The 22,504-nt window shown below is 46.3% G+C and overlaps 2 protein-coding genes across 2 annotated transcripts; both read right to left on the reverse strand.

The window, feature by feature from the left end:
- Positions 1 to 208: 208 nt before the first annotated feature.
- Positions 209 to 1,883, reverse strand: Trex2 (three prime repair exonuclease 2). Its single transcript, XM_051178381.1, has 2 exons — positions 1,623 to 1,883; positions 209 to 1,019 (listed from the first exon to the last, which is right to left on the reverse strand). The coding sequence occupies exon 2, from the start codon at positions 983 to 985 to the stop codon at positions 275 to 277; it is 711 nt and encodes a 236-aa protein (XP_051034338.1). The 5' UTR covers positions 986 to 1,019; positions 1,623 to 1,883; the 3' UTR covers positions 209 to 274.
- Positions 1,884 to 3,622: 1,739 nt separating this feature from the next.
- Haus7 (HAUS augmin like complex subunit 7) lies at positions 3,623 to 21,720 on the reverse strand. Its single transcript, XM_051178279.1, has 10 exons — positions 21,521 to 21,720; positions 20,634 to 20,749; positions 19,131 to 19,198; positions 16,917 to 16,978; positions 13,011 to 13,102; positions 12,397 to 12,555; positions 12,171 to 12,267; positions 11,531 to 11,740; positions 10,667 to 10,781; positions 3,623 to 3,866 (listed from the first exon to the last, which is right to left on the reverse strand). The coding sequence occupies exons 1-10, from the start codon at positions 21,635 to 21,637 to the stop codon at positions 3,796 to 3,798; spliced, it is 1,107 nt and encodes a 368-aa protein (XP_051034236.1). The 5' UTR covers positions 21,638 to 21,720; the 3' UTR covers positions 3,623 to 3,795.
- Positions 21,721 to 22,504: the final 784 nt, after the last annotated feature.

The following is a 22,504-nucleotide window of genomic DNA, read 5'->3' on the forward strand; positions in this document are numbered from 1 at the left end:
GAGTAGAGAGAAGTCTGGCCAGTAAGTCAGCTGGTAAAGCGTTGGTGATATTTATTGAGAAGTGGGACAAAAGGCGGAAGCCCTGAAGAAGCAACCTGCAGGATCCCAGGCTGACCAGAGGGTGTCCAACTGGAGGTGAGGCACACTGGAGGTGAGGCACACAGGAGGCCCTGCGATCCTACGGCCAGGTAGGCCAGGGCTGAGGAAGGCCAGGTGGGTGCTGCAGAGAGCAAGAACATGTCTCAGAGCATAGATGAATGGATGACACTGGCATTCAGGCCTCAAAGCTTGGACCATCAGGTGGCATATACATGGGCTCAATGTGAGCCCAGCTGCGGGCCTGCTCATCTGCCCAGGCAAGCAGCTCAGCAGCACGGTGCAGGAAGATCAGAAGCAGCGTATGCACATCACCCTCTGCTGAATGGGCAGCACTGGGCTCAGCCTGGAAATAGCGGTGGAAGAGACTGGTCAGGCTGTAGCTCTTGCGGCCTTGAGCCCTGGTGGCATGGCTGTGAGCACGGTCAAGGCCTCGCAATGCAGGCAGTGTGTCCAGACAGACAGTGTCTTGGGGCAGATGGGCACCCAGACGTTGTAGCTCTGTGCAAAGTAATGGGAAGTCGTAATCGAAGCCATTGTGGGCCACAAGGCAGATGGGGCCCTCCTGGCGGCTCAGGAAGCCCTGCAGTGTCCGCACCACAGCATCATTGAAACCAGCCTTCCGGGACTGCATCAGACCTTCACTGCTCAAACCTGTAATCTCACTGGCCTTGGCAGTAAAGGGGCGCTCGGGGCACATGCACAGTGTGAGCTTGTCCAGCACACGGGGCAGCACCAGAGCACCAGAATTGTCCCGCTCTGGGTTCTCCAGGGAAGAACGGTGGACAGCAAAAAGGGATATCTCGGCAATCTCAGGATCCATGTTTGGGAGCCCAGTGGCTTCCAGGTCCAGGAATACAAAGGTCTCAGCCCGGGGTGGCTCAGACATGCTGATGTTCTCACAGGAACAGTGAGGCCTAAAGCTGCCAGAACAAGTGGCATAAGCCAGAGGGCTAAAGAAATGGAAGCAAGGCCCTGTTGCCCACAGCCCCTCAGCTCAAAGCTCTGTCACTCAGAGCGTCACTTCTTGCTGCTCCACCCCAGCTCATTGGGCTTTTAGTGCTAGGCATAGTTTCCAGGGATACTTTTAAGGGACTTCCATGGAGCTGAGATCAAGTGACCAAGATCTGTTACTGCGGTCCATCCCTGCTCCTCCTCCTTCCCCAGGCCTCTCTGCAGTTAATCTTAGTCCTGCCACCTAACCAGGCATAAAAGAAAGGCCTGCTGTGCCTAGACTTCAGCCCAGGCCCCGCTCCCTTTTGCTGCCAGGCCCAGATCTAGCCCCTAGTCCCCATCAAAGAGGGAGGCAGTTATAGTCCACAAATAGAGCCTTGGCCCAGCCTCTTGCTGGAGACACCTTGGCTGGGAGCCTCAGGCATTAGGCCCTGCTTTCTACCTTTGGGTAGCAGGCACCAGAGAAAACTGACATGAAGGGTCCTCTACCAAACAAATGCTGCTTCAGGTTGGCTTCTACATACCTTCAGGCTCATGGTACTGTCCACCCAACCCCCACCATACTGGCTTACCTGGGGCAGGCTTCGGCTGGCTTCCTGGGCTGCTGGGCACCTGTCTCTGTACAGGCTGCTCCAGGCAGCCTTTAATCAGAGGCCACAGCCCGCCCCCAGCCGCCAGTTGGGCAACCAGGAGTCGTGAGGCCGCAGGACCTGTGCAGCCGGCTTGCTTGCCGCCCCCTCGTGAGCTTGCAGTCACCGGGACACACACCCCATGTTTACAAACTGGGAGGCAGGGTCTGGCCTCACGCAGATTCCAATGAATGATGAACACTGTCATGGACCAGAGGACATGCCCTCACAGGCAGGAGTAAGTCAGTGTGGCAGAAGGCTGTGTCTTCTGCCAAGCCCTACCTCTAAGTGTCAGAGGCCCTGGGTTGTGGTTGCTAGACCTGAACAAACCAGGTGTGTGTTTAGCCCTATGCTGAAATGTATTATACACAGACAACAGGTCTTCTTCCCCAGGCCTTGGTTTTCTCCATCAGTGGGGATATGGCTGCCCTTCATTAGGTTGTCATGATCTCAGGTATCTACGTGTGTCATATTTAGCCTGTGAATGGGAAATCATGCTGAAAATAGGACCTTGGTTCTTGCTTCAGTAAATATGGGGTGGCCTCAGGAACATCTCCAATGTAGATACTGTCTACCTGCAGCTCAGCCACATTGTGCCCCCAACTTCCAGCAGAAAGCAGGATGGTGACCTCTCTGCTCTAGGGCATGACACCCAAAGGTTAGACACTCAGGGATTTGACACCTAATATGTTACAAGAATTTATTTAGTAGAGCTATAGAGAAGGTAAGGAAGAAAGGCAGGCAAACGAAGGCCACGAGGCAGTAAGGCCTGACCCAAACTACCCTATGGGTATGGCTGAGCCAATTCTTTCCATTTCAGGAGGAGAAAGAATTGACCTAGAGACTTCTAAGACTCTAAGGCAGTAGTTCTCAACCTTCCTGGTGCTGTGACCCTTTAATACAGCTGCTCCTGTTGTGGTGACCCTCAACCATAAAATTATTTTGTTGTTACTTCATAACTGTAATTTTGCCGCTGTTATGATTTGTAATTTAAATATCTGATATGTAGGATATCTGATATGCAACCCCCATAAAAGAGTTGTTCAACTCCCAATGGGGTCTCGACCCACAAATGGGTTAACACTCTAAAGCATTTCCTGACTCACCTGACTGCACCATCAAGATGTGAGAGTAGCTAGAAGGTTAGAAGACCATTCATGGTCTCGCTTGAAGATTTCATGCCATACATAGCTAGGTATCCAACACTGCAGGCCTGGCTTTCTAGGGTTGTGGTGAATGTTGTACCTGCCCGCTACAGGCACTCCTTAGCCTGCCTACAGAGTTGGTTCAGAGAACAAGGACCTGCTTGCCCATCAAACCCTCCCAGCACTGTCTGAGCTGGAAGGCCCTGGCAGCCAGCTGTCCAAAGTTACCCAGGACGCCTAGGGGAGCAAGGGTGCAGCTATAGGAGCAGGCTGCGGCAGGCAGCCAAAGGTGTGATAATGGGCCTCACCAAGTCATGCCTGTTCTGGTGCTCGAAGGGAGGGAGGTGGCTGTGACAGGTACTCTACTCAAGAAGATTCTGGGTCACTGTGGGAAGCCCAGAGAGCAGTTTCCTGGACAACTCGTCAGGCCACACTGAGAATTCCCTAGCACTCTAGGAAAGAAGGAAGAAACAAGCTGGCTCCTAAGGTTATGGCAAAGAGGGCCTCAGTGGGACCGTGAGGTTGGACAGGAGGTGAAGGGCACAGGGGCAGGGAGAGGGGTCATGTCAAGGTTCGGTTGAGACTTCCAGGGCTAGGCATGGTCAAACTAACCAGGCAGTATCAAAACGGAATGGAAGCAGCAAAGAGCAAAAAGGCCAAGGGCCACTGGGGTAGTAGAAGGGCTACCATCAGGCTAACATCGAATAGCAGGGATGAGAAGAAGAAGAGAGGCTGAGCATCTCAGGTCAGAAGGGAAGAGAGCGATAAGTAGAAACAAATGGCAACTTCTCAGAGTGTAAAGTTTTTTATTTCTAGCTTCCCTATCCAACCCATCTCTGCCTGCCTAATCTACTTCCCTCTTCCTTCTTTCCTCCAAAATGTAGATACCAATCAAGTGGAATCCATGCAGACATTAGCAGGACTGGAACTACCCCTCCTGACAGGTCCAGGGAGGGTCTTCTACCCCCATATTATCTTGTGTCTCTGTGCAATCTGTCTGTGAGGATCTTGTACTTCTGTGTTACTTCATCAATCCTGGTGGCTATACAGAAAAAGAAACACAAACAGCAAAGTGAGTTCAGAGCCTGGAAGCTTGAAAGAGGCAGGGAGTCTATATAAGACCCCCTCCAGCCTTCCTACCAGAGCCCCTGTCTTCCCCATTCTATTCAGGCTCTCACTGGGTATAACCAGGCAATAAGAGGACCACTCCCACCTGGTCCTCAAGAGCCTTGGAGCTTGGGGGTCCAACTTTTAAACCCTGATCAGGGAGCTGTTAAGGTAAGGGGGGATGGGTCCCTTGACTGGTGGTAGGCCAGAAGCTTAGGGGTTTCCAGCTGTGTCACACTGACCAGCACAGCATCAAGGCTCAGGCCAGGCTGAGTGCCTGCTACCTCAAAGCCCAGGAGCTGCTCTGCTTTGGATAGTGAGTTGTTTTAATCAGATACCAATATGTGCACACAGTAACAAAGCTAGCAACACAGAACTTCTCTAAGGCTTTTACAGCAGTGGTTCTCAACTCTTTAATACAGTTCCTCATCTTGTAGCAACCCCCAGCCATAAAATTATTTCATTGCTACTTCACAACTGTAATTTTGCTGCTGTTATGAATTATAAATATCTGATATGCAGGATTTCTGATAGGCAATCCCCAAAGGGGTCACCACCCATAGGTTAAGAAGCACTACTTTAGAAGAAGAACATCTCCAGAAGCAGCTGCTACAGCCCAAGCTGCCAAGTTTTGAGGGACACATCATGTAAGAGCATCTACCTCCAGAGCCTTGATCAATTATTGACTACCAATGAGGTATTTCTGTACAATTTTAAGTTCTTTGCTTGTTTATTTTTAACATGCATTTCTGTTTTTAAAATTTGTTTATTTTTATTTTATGTGTATGAATGTTTTGACTGCATGTTTTAATATGCACCATGTGCATGCCTAGTGTTGGCTCCCGTGGAACTGGAGTAACAGATGGTTGTGAGCTGCCATGTTGTTGCTGGGAATTGAACCCGGGTCCTCTGTAAAAGCAGCCAGTGCTCTTAACTGCTGAGCCATCTGTCTGTCTCCATGTGTTTCTTCTGCTAGATTCTGCCTTGCCCTTCCCTTTGTGGCATCTGCCTGTATCAATGCCTGAATCTAGACCCTGGGCCTCACCCTGTCCTGAGCTCACGCTTTCCCACCTGGTGGAAAGCCTACTTCGCCCTGTTTCTGTGGATGCAGCTTTTGCGTCCTGTAGCTTACTTCTCTGCTCCTAGAGACTCAGTGCTTCCAGTGTCACTGTCTTCTGGTCTTCCCTCTCAGCTGGGCTTTCACACTTATCCAGGTGTATTTGCCTGTTCTATAGTTTGAAAGTTCTCCAAGCACAATTTCCTTTTCATCTAGGTCTTCTCTCTTCATCATACTGGTTCTCTGTACCCTACCCTGCCCTACCCTACCCTGGAAAGCCTGTAGTATTACGGTGTGGAGCCTGGGTAAAAGGTACTCCCCAACCCCATGCTTTTCTGAAATTGTCCAGTGAAGGGATCTTGAAGAAGAGTTCCATGGAGAATATGAATGCTTGACAAGATGATATGGCTTCAGGAAGAAGCAGTAAGGCCAGCCCTCATCATATGAACCTTCAGAAGCAAGGGGGCAGGCTTCACATCAGAAGCTGATTTGCTTATTCACTGCCATTGTTTTCTCCACAAGAGAGCAGAGCACCTATGTGTCCTCCAGAGTATTACTTTTCTGGGGCAGCTGCTAGGTTAGTTTCACCATCAGAGCATCAGAGAACTCACTTTGTCCTCTAAATAAGTTGGCATTGTTACAGTAGCACTTATTCACATAAAGCCAGAAACCACGAGGCACACAGCCTCTTGATACTCTGGGACATGTCACTAACGGGGCTGAGCTACAGCATCCAGATCAGTGAGAGGGAAAAATGACACAGAAACAGACCTCTCCCAGCTAAATGGAAGATAGTTTCTCATAGAGGCCAAAATCCATAATGAGTCAGGTAGAAAATGGGCAGCCAAAGGTTCAAGTGACTTTGGGTGGATTTGATAGTGGTCCTTTTCTGTGGGCATATCTAGTGCCCAAGAATTTGCCTCAAAGCAAATCGGGAATTGCACTGACAGGAGCTGAGTCAAGAGCCCAGCCCTGCTCTACTCACCATCTCTACATCACTGAGGCCACCAGGAACCCAAGGCTGGGGGTGGGGGTGCCTAGCTCACATCACCAAGCTTGCTACCAGTACTAGTATACCCTATTCACCAGTGAGCGGGACACTGTTAAGGCTATTAATGATCATTATTACAGTAATGATAGCATGGATTATGAACAATTTACTAATAGTAATTATATAGACTGGAGTGAGAGCTGCAGTAACACTGGTGATTAGGGTAAATAGTATAATAAATTTTAAGATGGAGGATCCTCTTACAGCTCAATAAGATAGAAGTGACTCCCAAGTATCTAATATACATGTGGCAGGTGTGTGCCATGGCAGAACATAGAAAGAAGGCCAGCAGTCAGAGATATTCCCAAGCAGGGCCAGATTGTACAAGCCTATAGTCTGAGCTACTGAGAGAATGAGGGAGGAGTATCACAACTTAAATGCCAGCCTGAGCAACTTAGTGAGACCCTTTAAAAAGTCCCCAAAGGAGACAGCACAAAAGCTATAATCTAAGGCCACTACTTGGGGAAAAAAAAATCACTGAAAACGTTATAGTGAAGTGATTTACTTTGTGCTCACTGAAACAGTTGGGGAAAATAATATACCAATCAAAAAGCTGGGAAATAAAGGCCAGGGAGTAAGCAGTCCCCAGAGGACCTAAAAATCCCACGACAGTGAAAATGCCCAGGAGAATCCCAAGAAGGCACTAAGTTCTCCTCCTGGCTGACCCTGAGACTCTGAGTCAACAAGAAGTGGGAAAGAAGAAAGAGCTGTCAACAGGCATCTATAAAGTCCAGAGACCTCCAAAGTGAGTGTTAAACTTAAGAGGAGTTCACACCAAGACATCAAACTGAACTGACAAAAGGCAGAGACAAGCAAAAACAACAGAGACCTGTTACATACAAGGCCCTTCAACAAGAATACAAGTTGGTTACATATCAGAAGCTATGAACGCGAAATGACAGTGGGATGATATAGTCAACGTATAGAAGAGTTGCCATCTAAGAACAAACAGCCAAATGGCCCTTTAAAATGAAGGAGAAAATCAGATGCATCTGAAAAGATGTTTGTGGTGGTTAAAACAGAACCTTACAACTAGTCAAAGTACTATGGAGTGCTAACTCACAAATGGGAAATCTGTATCACACCTCCAACCCCTAAGGCTCAGGAAACATCAAGAAAGAGGATGTGGAAAGACTGTAAGAGCCAGAGGTTAGGGAGTACTCAAGCAAAACAGTACCTTCTGAATGTGACAGGGATATTGCACTCATGACTCATAGTGGCAGTGATTGCTTACACAACATCAAGCCTGTCAACATTCTAGCATGAAGGTGGGGCAGCTCACAAGCCCCCACCCCTAGTGATGAAGCTATTGACAGCTGATGGATGCTAGAGTAAGGATAGTCGTGTTTTTAAAAAGGACATCAAGTAGGAGATGAATAGGGATGAATCTGGAAGACATTAAGGGTAAAAATAAGGATTGACTATGATCAAAGTACATGTATAATATTCTCAGAGAATTAGTAAAAACATTGAATTTTAAATGAAGGAGAAAGTAAGGAAGGTATTCTAAGATCAATAAAAACAGAAGGAATTTGTCCCTGCTTGAGGTTGTTAAATGTAATCCTAAAGACAGGTGGTGAGAAAATGAACATTTTAGCAAAAGTTTCTATGGCCCACCCAGCAATTCTGCTTTAGATCCAAGAGAATCAAAAACACATGCACTCACACACACACACACACACACACACACACACACACACACACACACACACACACAAATCTAGCAGCATTATTCATAAGAGCAAAAATGAAGGAATAGCCTGTAGGTCTGTCTCCCAGCAGATAAATAAACAAAAATATTTTATTTATTCATCACATCCATATCAACCATACACAAGAATGCAGCACATGGATGAACCTTGAAATTACTGTGCTCTGTGAAAAAGGGGCAGGAAAAAGGTCACACACTGTTCAATTCCATTATAAGAAAAATCTCCACAAGAAGCAAGGCTGTAGAAAAAGGCAGCAGATCAGTATTTGTCAAGGATTAGGGTTTGAGGAAAAATGAGAAAAAGATTGCTGTTTTTCTTTCTTTCTTTTTTTTGGCTGTCCTGAAACTTACTATATAGACTAGGTTAACCATAAACTCACAGAAATTCACCTGCCTCTGCCTCACAAGTGCTAGGATTTAAAGCCATATATCACCACACCCAGCTTCTGGTACCAAACTTCCTTTCAGGGGATAATATTCTAGGGTCTGAAGAGATAGCTCAGAGGTTAAGAGCACTTGTGCTCTTCCAGAGGTCTTGGATTTGATTCCCAGCAACCACATGGCAGTTTACAATTGTCTGCAACTCTAGTCACAAAGGGATCTGATGGCCGCAGTGAGTAATGTATCCACATTGTGCACAGACATACATGCAGACAAAACACCCATATACATGAAATAAAAATAAATATTTAAAAAATATTCCCGACTTAGCCATGATGGTCATGTAACTGCATGAACTGTATGAGTATTCTTAAAAAAAATTAAAAACTAGATTGTTCACTGTTGAAAGAGCGAGTTTTATGTTATATGGATTATAGCTTAGTAAAGCTATTATTAAAATAGGCCTAAGGTGCAATTCATTTGTACAACTTACATAAAGCTCAGATTTAATCTCCAGTGAAGGGAGAGGGGAAAAGAAAAAAAACTATTTAACTATTTTTATCTTATGGGTTTATTTTGTCATTTGTTTTATTAACTCTATGGTGCAAAGACAGAAAAAGAGAGAGAAACAGACCAGAGAACACAGAGACTCACACATGTAGCACTAATATAACTAACAGGAGTGATGGGTTTATAGACCAATGGGGAAAAGAATGTGTTTCCATTAAGTGCTACTGGGATTTAAGTGTATTCATATACACTAGAATGAAATCAGACTCCCATCTCATGCTATCGTCTGGTAAGATTATTAACCTAACCATAAAAGGGAATGATATAAAGCCTCCTCCTTGTCAGAGTAGGAATGCTATCTAGAGTAAATTCAAAAGATGCTTCCCATAAGAGAATTATGGCTACATTTGACTACATGTAAATTGTATAACAAATGACCACACAAGTTATTAAAAGATAAGCCTCAATGTGGGAGAAGATATGCATGCTACATTAAGCATCCAAGGACCTCTATGTACCATATGTAAAACAAACTATAAATCAATGATAAAATATCAAGTTTTACAAGCGAGACTTGACCAGGTACTTCACAAAAAGGAAAGCTTAAATAACCAATAAAATAAGCAAATATACATGTTTATTCTGTATCTTAGTGAGTACTTACAGAATAAACATGCAGCAATGTTATACATGTCCTACCTATCATCAGATACCAAGCCAGGCCACAGATAGTGCTGATGGGGATGTGCAGCTATAGGACATCACACGGGAGCCAAACAATGTGGCAGGATGGAGGAACTCTATTCTCAGGAAGACATCCTGGAGAAACTCAGGACTCAGGAGGCTGAGACAGGTAGACTGCTTGTGAGTCTGAGGCCAGTCTAAGCTAAATAGTGAATTCTAAGTGAACATGAGCTATAATATCAGGTCTTGACTCAAAAACAAACAAATAGACAAAAGAACCTCAATTGAAACAAAGCCTTAAAGCCCAGGAAGAGTGGGATGAAGATTTATAGCACTGACAGCACAGTGTGACACGGGATGTGTTGGCTACTTTTATGTCAACTTGACACAACTTGAGTCACTTGGGTAGAGGTTGGAAACTCAACTGAGAAAATGTTTCCACCAAATGGATTGATTATTGATATGGGAGGGCCCAGTTCATTGTAGGTGGTACCACCCCTGGGCTGGTAGTCCTGAGTGATATAAGAAAGCGGGCTGACTAAACCAGGAAGCAGCATTTGTCATGGCTTCTGCATCATTCCCTGCCTCCAGGTTCCTGCCTTGAGTTGCTGCCCTGACTTCCCTCAGTGATGGAGTGTGGTGTGGAACTATAAGATAAAATAAACCCTTTCCTCCCCAAGTTACTCATGATCATGGTGTTTTATCATAGCAATAGAAACTCAAAGGCATAGGGTAAGATGTAGCACTATATGGCAAGGTCAACAAACCAACACTAACTGCCTATTTTCATACATGAAATTTTATTGAAACACATGGACACTCATTAATGGAAGACCAAGCATGGCGTTATAGGCCTCTTCCCACTACTGAGGAGGCTGAAGCAAGAGAATCACCATGAATTCAAAGCAAACCTGGGCTATATACAAAGACCTTGCCTCAAAAAAGTACAAAAAGAAACAAAGGGAGGAAGGGTAAAATTAAAATTAAATTCAGTTATAATTTTGCTCCTATCTAATAGCAATAACATAAACAAAAAGGAAATGAAAATAAATCAAAGAATAGAAGAAACTGATGAAAAATCTCACACTCAGCACCTGTGGTTGCCAGAATGTGTTTAATTTCTTTTAGTTTTACCTCTACACATCTCTGAGTTATCCCAATTTCCTGTCAGGAATGCAGGAAGCATTTTTTTTTCAAGAAAAAGAAAGCAAGCATTAAAATAAAAACCTAAGCAGCCAGTCTCCTAAGGACTGGTGCAGCACAGGAAGAAGAGGCCCTGACACGGAGTGTATTTGGAATAAGTAGATAGGGACAAATTGCCCCTCAGCCCCAGGCACTTACCAAGGCTTATCCCCGAGTTGTTGCTGCCCCAACAGTTAGGCTCTCCTTGCTGCCTCCTTGCTGCTTCCATAGCTTCAGTAGATGTGTCTGCAATCTCCATGACTGCTCTCAACAACTGCCAAGACAGAAAGGACATGCAGGCCTCAGTGAGGCTAGTCTGACCTAAAGATGGCATCTGTTGCTTCTCACCCAAGCTTACAACAGAGACAGAAATCTCAGCTGGAGAGCTGCCCTTCAAATCTGTCTCCTTCCTGGCTCAGTGGTGACTCCACACTATTATGTTACTCTGGCAGCCCTCAGTTCTTAGCCAGCCTGAGCAAAGGTAAATGGCCAAGTGGAAAAAGAAACATCCTACCAAAATGTGCCTGTGATGAGAGCTTCCCTCTACTGGGAGACTCACATGAGAGGTTGGGAAGTCGTGGATTTTCTTGTTATAATCTAAAATCAGCATCATGGCACTGTCAATCAAAGTCAGAGTTGTACACATTGTGGCTACAGTAATGGGCCTGGCCTCTGAGAACCAACTGCCTGTCTTGTTTGTCTGTTTGGCCTAGTACTCAGTCACACACAAGATCAGAGGTAGCATGTCATGTTTGGGCATATGAAAGTAACACTAGCATAGAACATGGGACGAGGACACCATACAGAGTCAAGTAGAGCCCAATGAAGGCAATGCATGAACCTCCCTAGGGGTAAGAGAGATAAGAATGTAAACCTCCTAAATGTCCACATCACCTCAGGCCAAGACCTATCAAGCTCTTTCCCAGCCCCTATGCCTGACATCAAAAGGTTGCCAAGATCCCGAGCCCAAGCCTGGTGGGCACGTGTTCTCGACATGCTGGGCAGCACAGAGAGGTATCTTACTTGGCCACAGGAAGACAGACTGTGATAGACAGCTTGAATGATGGGGCCACTTGGATGAAGGCTGGGTAGTGGACGCTGGCAGCACTTGCCCAGCTCATCATCATAGACTTGCAGGAAGGCCAAGATGAGCTGATAGAAGTCGGAGATGACCAAACGAAGCTTCTGGTCTATGGTACTGGTGTCAGTCCCTGCTTTATGCTGTGCAAAGCACTGCAAAACCAAAGGTAACAGTCACTTGAGGCTGCCTGCCCAGCCTGGGCTGCCACAAGCCTCCATAACATAGCACAGGTTAACATAACATAGGACAGGTTGACAAGGAAGAAAGTCTATATAAAGGAGGTGATGGGGGATACAATTGGAGCCTTAGCCCTGGGACAAATATTTACATAGGCATCAGTCTCCATAGCCAAATATCTAGCCTGGTCAACAAATGCCGGTAGGGCTGAATTTGAGAAGGTGCACATTCAGGCCTGGTACACAGCTGCCATCTAAAATACATTCTTTCCTTTCATGTTCAGACCCTCAGCACCTACCTGTATACTCCCATGGCACATCATGCTGAGGGGGAACGCCACTTGCCCTAGAACTCAGCAGGGTTTGATCCCCAAGTCCCACAATCCCCAGAGCTGGTGCCCTTCACCTGGTCTTGAAGTGTCTGAAGCTTAGTAGCACTCTCCTGCAGCTGCCTGGCCAGATCTGCCACCTTCTCTCCCTCTGACTGGGTAGAGGGACCAGCCCTGCAGGGGAAAAAAGGGAGGGAGATTGTCAGCTCTCTGCTACTGCTTCTGTAGGCAGTAGGTCACCTGAGGTCTGCCTTAGTGGACAGACGTTGGGGTGATACTAGGTAGAGCCCTCCAGAGACCTACTTGGGCAGGTCATCACATTGCTTGTTGAGAGAGGACTGCATGTCCAGGGGCCATGGGTCATTCTCAGGCTTCAAGATCGCCCACAGGTTGGGGCTAGAGAAGAGCTCCCCCAGCAAGGCTTCATTCTTCTCTGTGGTGTCTTCAAGGTGTTCCTTCAGGCTGCAAAAACAGGGCAGGCACTGAGTACACTGGTATCAGCTGGAGCACCAGCCCACCAGTCCCAAGATGGGGTACTCTACTGCCTGCATCCCTCCCAGCCTGTGCTTGCTTTGGCCTCGCTTATGTCCTCTTGCCTGCAGACACCCAGGTGTTATTTCCCCTCCTATACATACAGATTAGTTCCCCCAAGGTCTATAGTGCAGGGATCTCAGGCCATGACCCAACACAGCTACCCCTTGCTGGGTCACTGACTAACTTCTGACCAGCCCACAGCCCCCAAGACAGTGACTAGCGAGAGTTGTCTCAATTTATCAGTCCTGTAATTACTGGACCAATATATGGTTCCTGCCTCTAAAGGGGGACAAAGAGACCCCAGATAAAAATACATTCCCTCACCACCCTACCATCTCCAAGACTAGTTCAAGGGCACCTGCCTGTGCCACTGACACCTTTACCTAGAACTACTGGAGCATCCAGTGGCCAGGCTCCGCATCTTATCCAGCAACTGGTCCATGAACTGCAGCTGCTTCTGGGGACACTCACGGCCCTGGCAGGGAAAGCCACACACATTTGCCACTAGACCCACGCCAGGCCTAGACAACTGTTCCAGGTGTCTGATCCTGTGCTGCCCTTGCTGTGGTCAATGGCAAGGAGCCTGGCCAGACAATTCCTCTTCCCTGTCCCTGACCCTTGCTGGTAGCCTCTTAAACTGGCTCAGCAATAGCAGCCTCAGACTTCTGCCACAAAGTACTCTTTCTAAGGCTGCAATGACACCTGGAAGCATATGGCAAATGCAAAATGTTGTCAAAACATATTACAGTGTGAATTTGTCACACAGCTAGAGAAGGCTTATTCAATGGGTGAGTGGCATGAAAACAGAACAGAGCTCACAGGGATTTGATGGTAGCCTATTTCTCAGGGATACCTCCAAGTAAACATCTGATATCCTTACTCTATCCCTCCTGGCCAAGAATGGCAGAGACCAACAGGTACAACAAGAAGCCTAGAGGTAGCCTATTCTCCAGCAGGGCCTAGACTTTCCATCAGGAAGGCCACAGGTTTCTGTGCAGTAACTCATGTAGGGCTGACCAGGTTTCTTGCCTGCCCATCTGCCCATGTGATGCAGGGAGCTGCCCAGTGAAGAGTCCAAGATTTGCCTTCTTCTATAAAGTCAATAATTCCCTAAGAGCAGACACTATCTTAGAGGCCACAATCAGTCCACAAATTCCTATGAAAATAGGGCACCAAGCAAGGCCTATCCCTTAAGTTTACCTTTTTACCACCCTGGCCTGGGGCACAGTTCTGAGGAAGAATAATCAAAGTCACTTAATCACCATTACTAAGTGCCTTACAAAATCCCCTTCAAGAAAAACTGAAAGCCAGTGGTGAATACAGATGCTGAAGGAAAAGGGCCAAGTGGCCCTGGTGAGGAGCAGTCTCTGGGGAAGTACAGTTCCAAGACTCACTTCCACCTGCATGAGTAAATTAGCAAGACCCACTGAAAACACCCCAACTCATGTCCTCAACCTGACACTGGTTTCTGGAACACTTTTTACTCTTTCATGTTAACTTAGTTTCCCTATTTGCCCAAGAAACACTCCTGCAAGGCAGCCTGGGGTAAAAGGAAGTACCCTGCTTAAACTGGAAACAGCCCAGACAAAAACACAAGAGTGGCTGTCATTTAAGATCGCACAAGGCTTTGGCCAGTTGCCTGGGACACCCAAGCCTATCATTCCCACTTAGTAGAAAGTTGGCTCCATTACCTCCCCGTGTCAAATACCCTAGAATAGTTGTATAGCCTGCTTAGAGTTTCATCATCACAGACTTACCCCATGTAGTCCTGGCCTATGTCTCCCTATAAGCTCCCCAAATCTACTTAAAACTGTTCTGGATGACCAGGATCCAGCCCTTACAAGACCCTAGAGTTAGCCTCCAGCAGGCTGGTCTGTGACCACCTTACTGAAGCTATCACTACACCATACCCTATCTGTCTCCTCTCTGGTCCCCAGCAAAGGGCAAGACCCAACAATCACTCTGGGAAAGTCTAGAGATACGGTAAAGTGTGAGTCTTTGTAAATTCATTATTCAGACCTTCCCAGAGTATGAATGTTGGGTCTTGCCCCTGCCTCTGCCTTACTATATTCAGCAAACCCAGTGGGTCTGGATGAACCTAGCCACTCCTCCACTTCCCCCACTATCACTGGCATTCAAGCTATTGTTTCACATGCCTGGTCACTGCTATAACCTGCCAACAGGTCCTTCAAGGTCCACTCCATCCACCCAATCTTCACACTTTAGCCACTGCTGTTCCTGTCCCACTGTGGTAGAGCATTATTTTCAGGTGTGTGGCTTTTGTTAATGCTTCATTTGTTTAACTCTGTGAAGCTGTGTTACTGTGGCTGTCTAGAACACCTGGTGCTTATAATAAAGAGCTGAACAGCCAATAGTGAGGTGGGAGCAAGGGTAGGCGGGGTTGGCAGGCAGAGAGGATAAATAGGAGGAGAAAAGAAGAAAAAAGGAGCAACAACAAGGAAAGGAGGACTGCAGGGGCCACTCAGCCACCCAGCCAGCCAGAGATTAATTAGGAAAGTAAGATATATAGAAATAAGAAAGAGAACAGCCCAGAGGGAAAAGGGAGATGGGTTCATTGAAGATAAGAAAAGCTGGGTAGCAACAAGCCAAGCTAAAGCCAGGTACTTACAACTAAGAATAGGACTCCATGTATTTATTTGGAAGCTAAGTGGCAGGCCCCCCAAAAAGAGCCAAAAAGCAAAACAACTACAAAGGCCCATCACATCTGCCCTTCCCCTTGTTTTCATTCTACTCTAGCCTAACCAGCCTTCTAACAGTTGTCTGAACGCAGCAAGCACAGACCATCCCAGATACTTTGCACTTGATGTTCTCCTACATGTTCTTTTTTCATTGTTTGTTTGTTTGTTAAAATTTAATTCAGTCCACAAATTTTAAAGTGTATAGTGCAGTGATTGTTAGGCTAATCAAAGAGCCAAGTAACCATCACCATAGTCAACTTTAAAAATTTATTTACTTATGTGTCTGAGTGTTTTGCCTGCATGTATGTCTGTGTACATGTGTGAAGCACCCATGGAGGCCAGAAGAGACCATTATCTCCCTTGGAACTGGAGTTAAAAGCAGTTGTGAGCCATCCAGTGGTCAACCTGAGAGAGGAGGGGTGTGGTCCTGGCTGCATAAAATAAAGCAAGCCTAAAGCCTGCTGGAACATAAGGATCTCTATTCTACACAAAATTTAACAAGATCCAAATAATAACTAGCATTTCCAGGAAAAAACCCAAAATGATTTGGCACATGAAAACCCATGAAGACCTCAACTTGCCTGAGGAAAGATGCTCATTAGATGCCAATACAGGGACTAAAGAGAAGCAGATGAACTGACAGTTTTAAGCAGCCATCAGAAAAATGCTTGAATAAGCAAATATGAACAAGAAATGAAAACCAAAGTGTCAGCAAAGAACTAGAAGAAAAAAGAACCATGTAACAATTTCAACCAGAAAATAGAATAAGAGACGCATAGCCCATTGGATATACACTTAGGCCATACACTTATATTTATCTGTGTTGTCTCACTAAGGTAACAAATATTCCCATAGTGAAGGAGGCTGACATAGGGCCAGGGGCAGGAAAGACATGGGAACGTGCTCTACTTAAAAACAAACCTCACTGGAGATTCAACAGCACAATGAAGTACAGGCCCACCAACAATGGTTCATTAGTTCCTTAAAACAGAAAACACAGAATCCCTATGTACCTAGCACATATCCAAGAGATCTGACAATGGGAATCAAGCAAAAACACACAGACTTTCCACAACCCCATCATCTACAATAGTCAAAAAAAACTGGAAACAATTATTTGAAATTTAGACATTTTAAGGATAAGGTACCATTTCTCTGACTTAACTATGAGATGGATCAGGGACCCTCAGGTGGGATAAATTACATGAGCTTAGGAGCCACAGTTCTGAGTTGGAGGCGTAGTTCTGCCACCAGGTTATCTCAAGTGAGTTGTTATCACCTGGCTAGGAAATGGAGCTAAAAAAAAAAAAAAAAAAAAAAAAAAAGTCTGCTCAGGTGTGACAGTCACTGGAATATACTACTTATCTTGACACTGTATATCACCTGCCATGATACCATGATACCAGCCAGATAACTGCCCATATTTCCATCTCCACTATGGGCCTCCCCATTCTATCTCCCTCCAAGATTTCTGGCAGTGCTTAACCTGGGGATGGCTAGAGAAGCAGTCTTGCCAGGCATGCAGGGTCTGGAGCCAGAAGCCTCTCCCATCCACTCACCAGCCTAGGACACAAGAGGGCACTTTCTTACCATCAGAAGATCCCGATCATCTGGTGCACACAACATCAGCTCATGGCCTAGCTTCACCATTTCTGTTAGAATACAAATACCTTGTCATTACAGACACCCACCCAAAAAGAGGAGGATACAAGACATCCCAGAATTCAGAGCATATAGTGTACTAAGGCTTCTCTTTCTAGATGTATTTCCAGACCTGGAAGTGAATGAGGGGTTACTTACCATACTCTGTATACAAGACATAGATGACCAGTTGCCAGAGAAGCCATCAGAAATCAGAAGACCTCCAACATGCACCATATGCCACCCTTTTAGAGACTTCATGAGGTTAAAGCAAAAAGACCCATGCCTCACATTTGTCCATGTCCCAAGTATTTTTCATGGCCCATTTTCCTGACATGATCTTGAAGATGACTCTAGGCTATATTTTACAGGTAAGGAGTCTGAGGCCCCTCAAGGAACAGGGAACACCTAGTTACATCTTCCATGGTATCCAGCACATCTTTGCATGGCCATCTAGCATATAAGCAAAGGGCAGAAAGCATTAGGCCAGCACCAGCATTCAGGCAGTACCTTCACCACCACCACCACCACGCACAGGCCAGGCTATGCCTCAGCAGCAGCAGAGCAGGTGCACACCTCTGTAGGACATGCTATGAAAGACTCATTGCAAGAAGTAGTAGAGCATCTATGTGGCCCGGGGAATAGTCTGCAGATGCTACTGTGTCCCCAAGTCAGCTTGCTTCAACCACAGCCCTTAAACCCTTCTGACTCTGTCTTCCTCCTCTCAACAGATCCTGCGCCTTTCCACCCATTCCCCAAGATCTTGCCTCAGTCACTGCAAAATCTGTGCTATTACCTGGGTGTACTGAACCCAACAGACAATAAAGCCTTCCTTGGAATAAAAGCCAAAGCCCTTCCATGGCCTAAAGGCCTAGCAGTACCTATCCCTATCTCCTGATTTCCTATACTTCCTTATCGCCTCTACCCCAGCCATCTTTGTTTCCTACTCTTCCTCAAAGCTGCCAAGCATAGCACATATCAGTGCTTTGCATTTGCTGTTTCTTGCCTTGGACACTACTCTCAGCCTCCTTCTGCTCAGTTCCTCCATTCTGCCATCTTCTGCTAATAAAACTACCCTTTTCCCAACTCTCCCTAAGTCACCTTTCCTTTAACTGGCAATTTACAGCCCTTCTCACCACCCTACCACTGAGAAGTTCATAGCTTTGTCTGTTTATCATCTGTCACCCATCATCTAAGTTCCACAATGGTGACGCAGTTCAATACTATATCAAACACTGTCTCACATGTCAGCAAAACTCAAGAACAAACCACTACCTGTCCTCATTTCTCCTACTTCCACTCAGACAACTACTCAACTCATTCCCAGGAGGTGAACAAGGCAAAGGCCTCACCTTCAAAGAGGGAACTGAGCCTGGATCTAGTGAAGTTCAAACCATAATTGATGAGGACAGGCTGTAGGCCAGGGCTTTCCTGTATGCACCAGAGAACTCAAGCACTGCTTCCAAGAAACATGGGGATGGCATGAAGGCTTGGTTATTCTGAAATCCAACACCCTCCTGTATCCAAGAGGACAACTCTCCCCAAATAACTGATTTGACAATGCCAGCTGGTACACAGTTTGGGGCTCAAGTCCAGCTCACCCACTCTGCAGTGGTCAGAAATACACACAGACTGATTGATGGAAAGCTTAGCCTTATTAAATTTTATCAATGTTTGGCTACACTACAATGAAGCAGAAAAAACTAGCCTCTTACAAATGGCATTTTTGCTTAACTTTATCTAACTTTCATACTAGGTTAAAGAGTTTCTAACCCCCCCCCCAAAAAAAAAATCAGACTAACGAGGTTATAAGGCAAACCACATCAAAGAGCAATCACGGACTCATGAGGATACCATGTGGACTAAGTATACACACACACAAACCAGTGAAGACAGACCTCTGATGACATCAGAAAGAACCTGCTCCCCACCTGTCAGTGCTGTGGTAGCCCAATGTACTATTTGGTCTTGTGAGAACCCTCCCATATACCACATCAGGGCAGGCCCTGATTCTAGAAGGTGCTAATAATAGCCACAAAGCATATAGCACACAAAATAATAAATCAGTCCACAGAAATCTCACAACTCAGTGAGACACTATGACCAAGCTCAAAATTGTACAGAATTTACCATCAAATGCTACACTCCCATAAAGAGACCTACCCTGTATCTTCACATCCACTGCAGTTCCTTTCAGTGAACTGAACTTGTCCTGCAAGGAGGGACACACCCTGTGGAAAAATAGCAAAATCAGTCACGTGCCTGACTCACCACCCCTCCATACCTACTCTCTAAACAGAGAATTCCCTCTACATGCTAAATGACAGTGAAAAGCCACTTTTAAATGATTACTTTGATATCATCTAATTCTTACCATCAATTATTACAGGAAATATGTGAGACAAATTTCACTTAAAAATGTAAATACTCAAGGTTCCCCCATTTAAAAAAAGTGGCGGGTGCAGGGCTGGAGAGATGGCTCAGAGGTTAAGAACACTGGTTGCTCTTCTGTGGGTACTGATTTCAATTCCCAGCAACCAAATGGTGGTTCACAACTATCTGTAATGAGATCTGGTGCCCTCTTCTGGCTTGTAAGCTTACATGCAGGAGAACACTGTATATGTAATAAATAATTTTTTTTTAAAGTGATGGGTGCACAAAGGAAGAGTGTAGCCATTTACTCAGTATGTACACCAGTCTGGCCTCAAACTCAGAGATCCACCTGTCTGCCTCCCAGATTTGGGGGGGGGGGCGAGGTACCACTGAGTTCTGCTTCATTTTATACTTTTCAACAACCCCAATTCCATACATAGTTTAAAGCAGGGATAAGCCCCAAACATAGGCTCCCAGTTCTACATTTTAAAAAAGTTTATTGCTACATCACCCTCTCCATTCCTGCTCGTGCTGTCTATGCTGCTTTTGTGTTACCCTGTCAAGACTGAGTTGGAGCAGCTTCTAGAAAAACCTGAACTTTGCTTTCAAACACTTGAAAGCTCTCCTGTGAAAAAGTCTCTGGTCACTAGGCTGTTCAGCCCTGGCCTTGAGGAAGGCACCCAGATAAGCATAACAATGAGGCCCTCAGTAAACATCTGGCCTTTGGAGAGTTCCTAGCTGGGTAGAACTGGTTCTATATACAACTGCAAGGAAAAAAATCCACAACTCCCATTCTGTTGGAAAGGCCCATCCAGCCCAGTGTTCCATCCTTCAGAACCCTGGTTTGGTTCTGAAGCCTTGGACTATGCTTTTGCCCCTTCACCAGCCCAAGGTAAGCATCAATCAATGAAGCCGCTTTCTATCACTGGGTTTCTGGACAATGCCCCTCCCTGATCATCAGGTGGCCCCACCAAGCCAATAGTAATCACAGCTCAGTAAACATGAACCACACCAAATCCCTCAACACAATTGAAAGTCCAGGTGGCCTGATGCAGGAAGGACTTTCATTAAAGTTCATCTTGCACTGCCAGAGCCACCTCCCCACCATCTTGGTCAAAGTCCCACAGAAGAACATTTACCTACATCCACAACTCCCATTGTGTTTGTCAAGGGTTTGTAGCCAGCACTGTTAACCAGCTGCTCTACTGGAGCTGTCTAGGTTATGGAACCCTCTAAGAGGACACAGTCCCCAAGGAGACACCTCATGAAAATGGAAAGAACACAGGACATTACCTTATACACATCCATTCCAGTATATCCAACCGGTACTTTGAGGGCTTACACAGCAGTTCCAGGATTGTCTTTGACTCTGTAATATACAGACCGTCGAGGAAGGGGCAGTTGACACCCTAAGCAAGGAAAAGGAAAGTCAGGAGGAAGCCTGTTACTGCAGTGTAGCAATGCATTTCTGTCAGTTTGTGCTCAGGACTTTTTCCTGACCCTTCCACACACTTACCACCACCAACAGCATGGTGCCAGCCAGAAACACCTCATGATCTTGCCTAAAGTCCAAGTCCCTCTCATTTTCACCCCAAGTTCCCTGTGCCTTGCTGCCACACCACTTTTAAGTGTGTTCCCTCTAGGTGCCATGGCCACAAAACTAGAAAAATGTCTAAGAGTGGGTTAGAAAAACTAAGGCTAAATTTGAGGAGCAGTGGAGGGAGATTGAAAGTTATTGGAGAGACTGAAGGGAGGTTAGGGAGGGGGACAATGGGCCTGGGACAGCTCCCTGACTTTAGTCATGTTCCACACTACTGCATGCACCTTAAGCCCACCTGGATACCTGTCTCTAACCCAACAAAGTGGCAATGTGTTGGCTGTCTCCCAAAATCAACTACATCTACTTCTAGCTCTTTGAGATTGGGGCCTGTATCCTCCATTTCTTAACATGCTCCTAGCTCCCAGCCTCGATCTTGCAAAGTTCTATGAGGACTGCACGAGCACAAGTCCGGGAACTCCAAAAAAGCTAAGACAGACGACCCAGAATTCACCCCCAGGGCTCTGCCAGGACACAACACTGTGGGTCCTTGTAGTGTGGCCAATTTTCACAGGAAGCTCCCAAAGGCCCTGAGGCAGGACCCTGCGTGGTCTCCCATCCTGGAGTCCATGGTTCACAGTACCTTCAGCTTCTCGAACACCTCCACAGCCGCCTTGACCACGCGGTCATCATCCTTATCTTCGTAGTAGCTGTCACCAGAGTCGCCACCAGCGGCGGTAGCTGGAACCTTCTCCGCCATGTTTTGCGTTCTGAACCACAACCGGTTCACGCCCCCAAGCTTACAGGCCGCGGCCACAGCCACACTGCTAACCGTACACCAGTTTCTTGCGTCTTCCGCCCACCAGCTTACGCGCCTCAGGAACTAAGCCACCCGTCAGACGGAGGGGACAGAGGCCCACCCTCTTTCTCCTTGAGCCTTCCGATTGGGCTGCAGCTCGGCCACTGTCTGCGCGCGCCTCAGGGGGCAGAGTGCAGCGAAGTGGATAGGGCAAGGACAGAACATATGCGGGCTGAAGGCGGGGCAGAAAGAGGCGGGGAAGGAGCGTCAGGGCGTGGAAGAAGGATGAGGAGGATTTACCAAAGCTCCTTTAGAAGGTAAAAGCGCGGGACTTCTAGAGGTTAGGCTCTTCCAGGAGGTGGCGCTCCTGCCTTGTTCGGGTTGTCTTTGGCAATAGCAAATGGGACTTGAAGGAGGAAGGCAAGCTTTAGTAGAAGAACTGAGACTTAAGCAATCCATCTCCTGGCCCAGAGTTCTATGTTGTTTTCCTCGCACACTAAGTCAAACAAGGTTCTTAAATTCAAATGTGGCTCTGCCACACACTGGCTATATAACTTGTTTTTGTTTATATTGTGTTTCGTTTATGGGCTTTTGAATTAGGCTGTGGCTTTGTAGCCTAGGCTCACTTCAAACTTGTGATCCTCCTGCCTCAGCCTCCAAAGCTCTGTAATGACAGGCATGCACCATCATGCCCAGAAAACTGGATAACTTGGAATGAGTTACCTTAACCCCTCTGTGCTCCCTCGCCCTCTGATAAATGTTGGATAACGAAACTACCTACCTCAATAGTTTACTAATGAGGATGACAAAAGGCAATAATTTCTATGA

The sequence above is a fragment of the Phodopus roborovskii genome, unplaced genomic scaffold, assembly GCF_943737965.1.
Source record: "Phodopus roborovskii unplaced genomic scaffold, PHOROB, whole genome shotgun sequence".
Classification (NCBI taxonomy): domain Eukaryota; kingdom Metazoa; phylum Chordata; class Mammalia; order Rodentia; family Cricetidae; genus Phodopus; species Phodopus roborovskii.

Coding starts and splice junctions, on each gene's coding strand:
- Trex2 (XM_051178381.1), bottom strand. CDS start 985: ATGTCTGAGCCACCCCGGGCTGAGACCTTTGTATTCCTGGACCTGGAA.
- Haus7 (XM_051178279.1), bottom strand. CDS start 21,637: ATGGCGGAGAAGGTTCCAGCTACCGCCGCTGGTGGCGACTCTGGTGAC. Junction 19,199..20,633: donor CTGGAATGGATGTGTATAAG/GTAATGTCCTGT, acceptor ATTTTTCCACAG/GGTGTGTCCCTCCTTGCAGG. Junction 10,782..11,530: donor GTCTGTCTTCCTGTGGCCAA/GTAAGATACCTC, acceptor CTGTCTTGGCAG/TTGTTGAGAGCAGTCATGGA.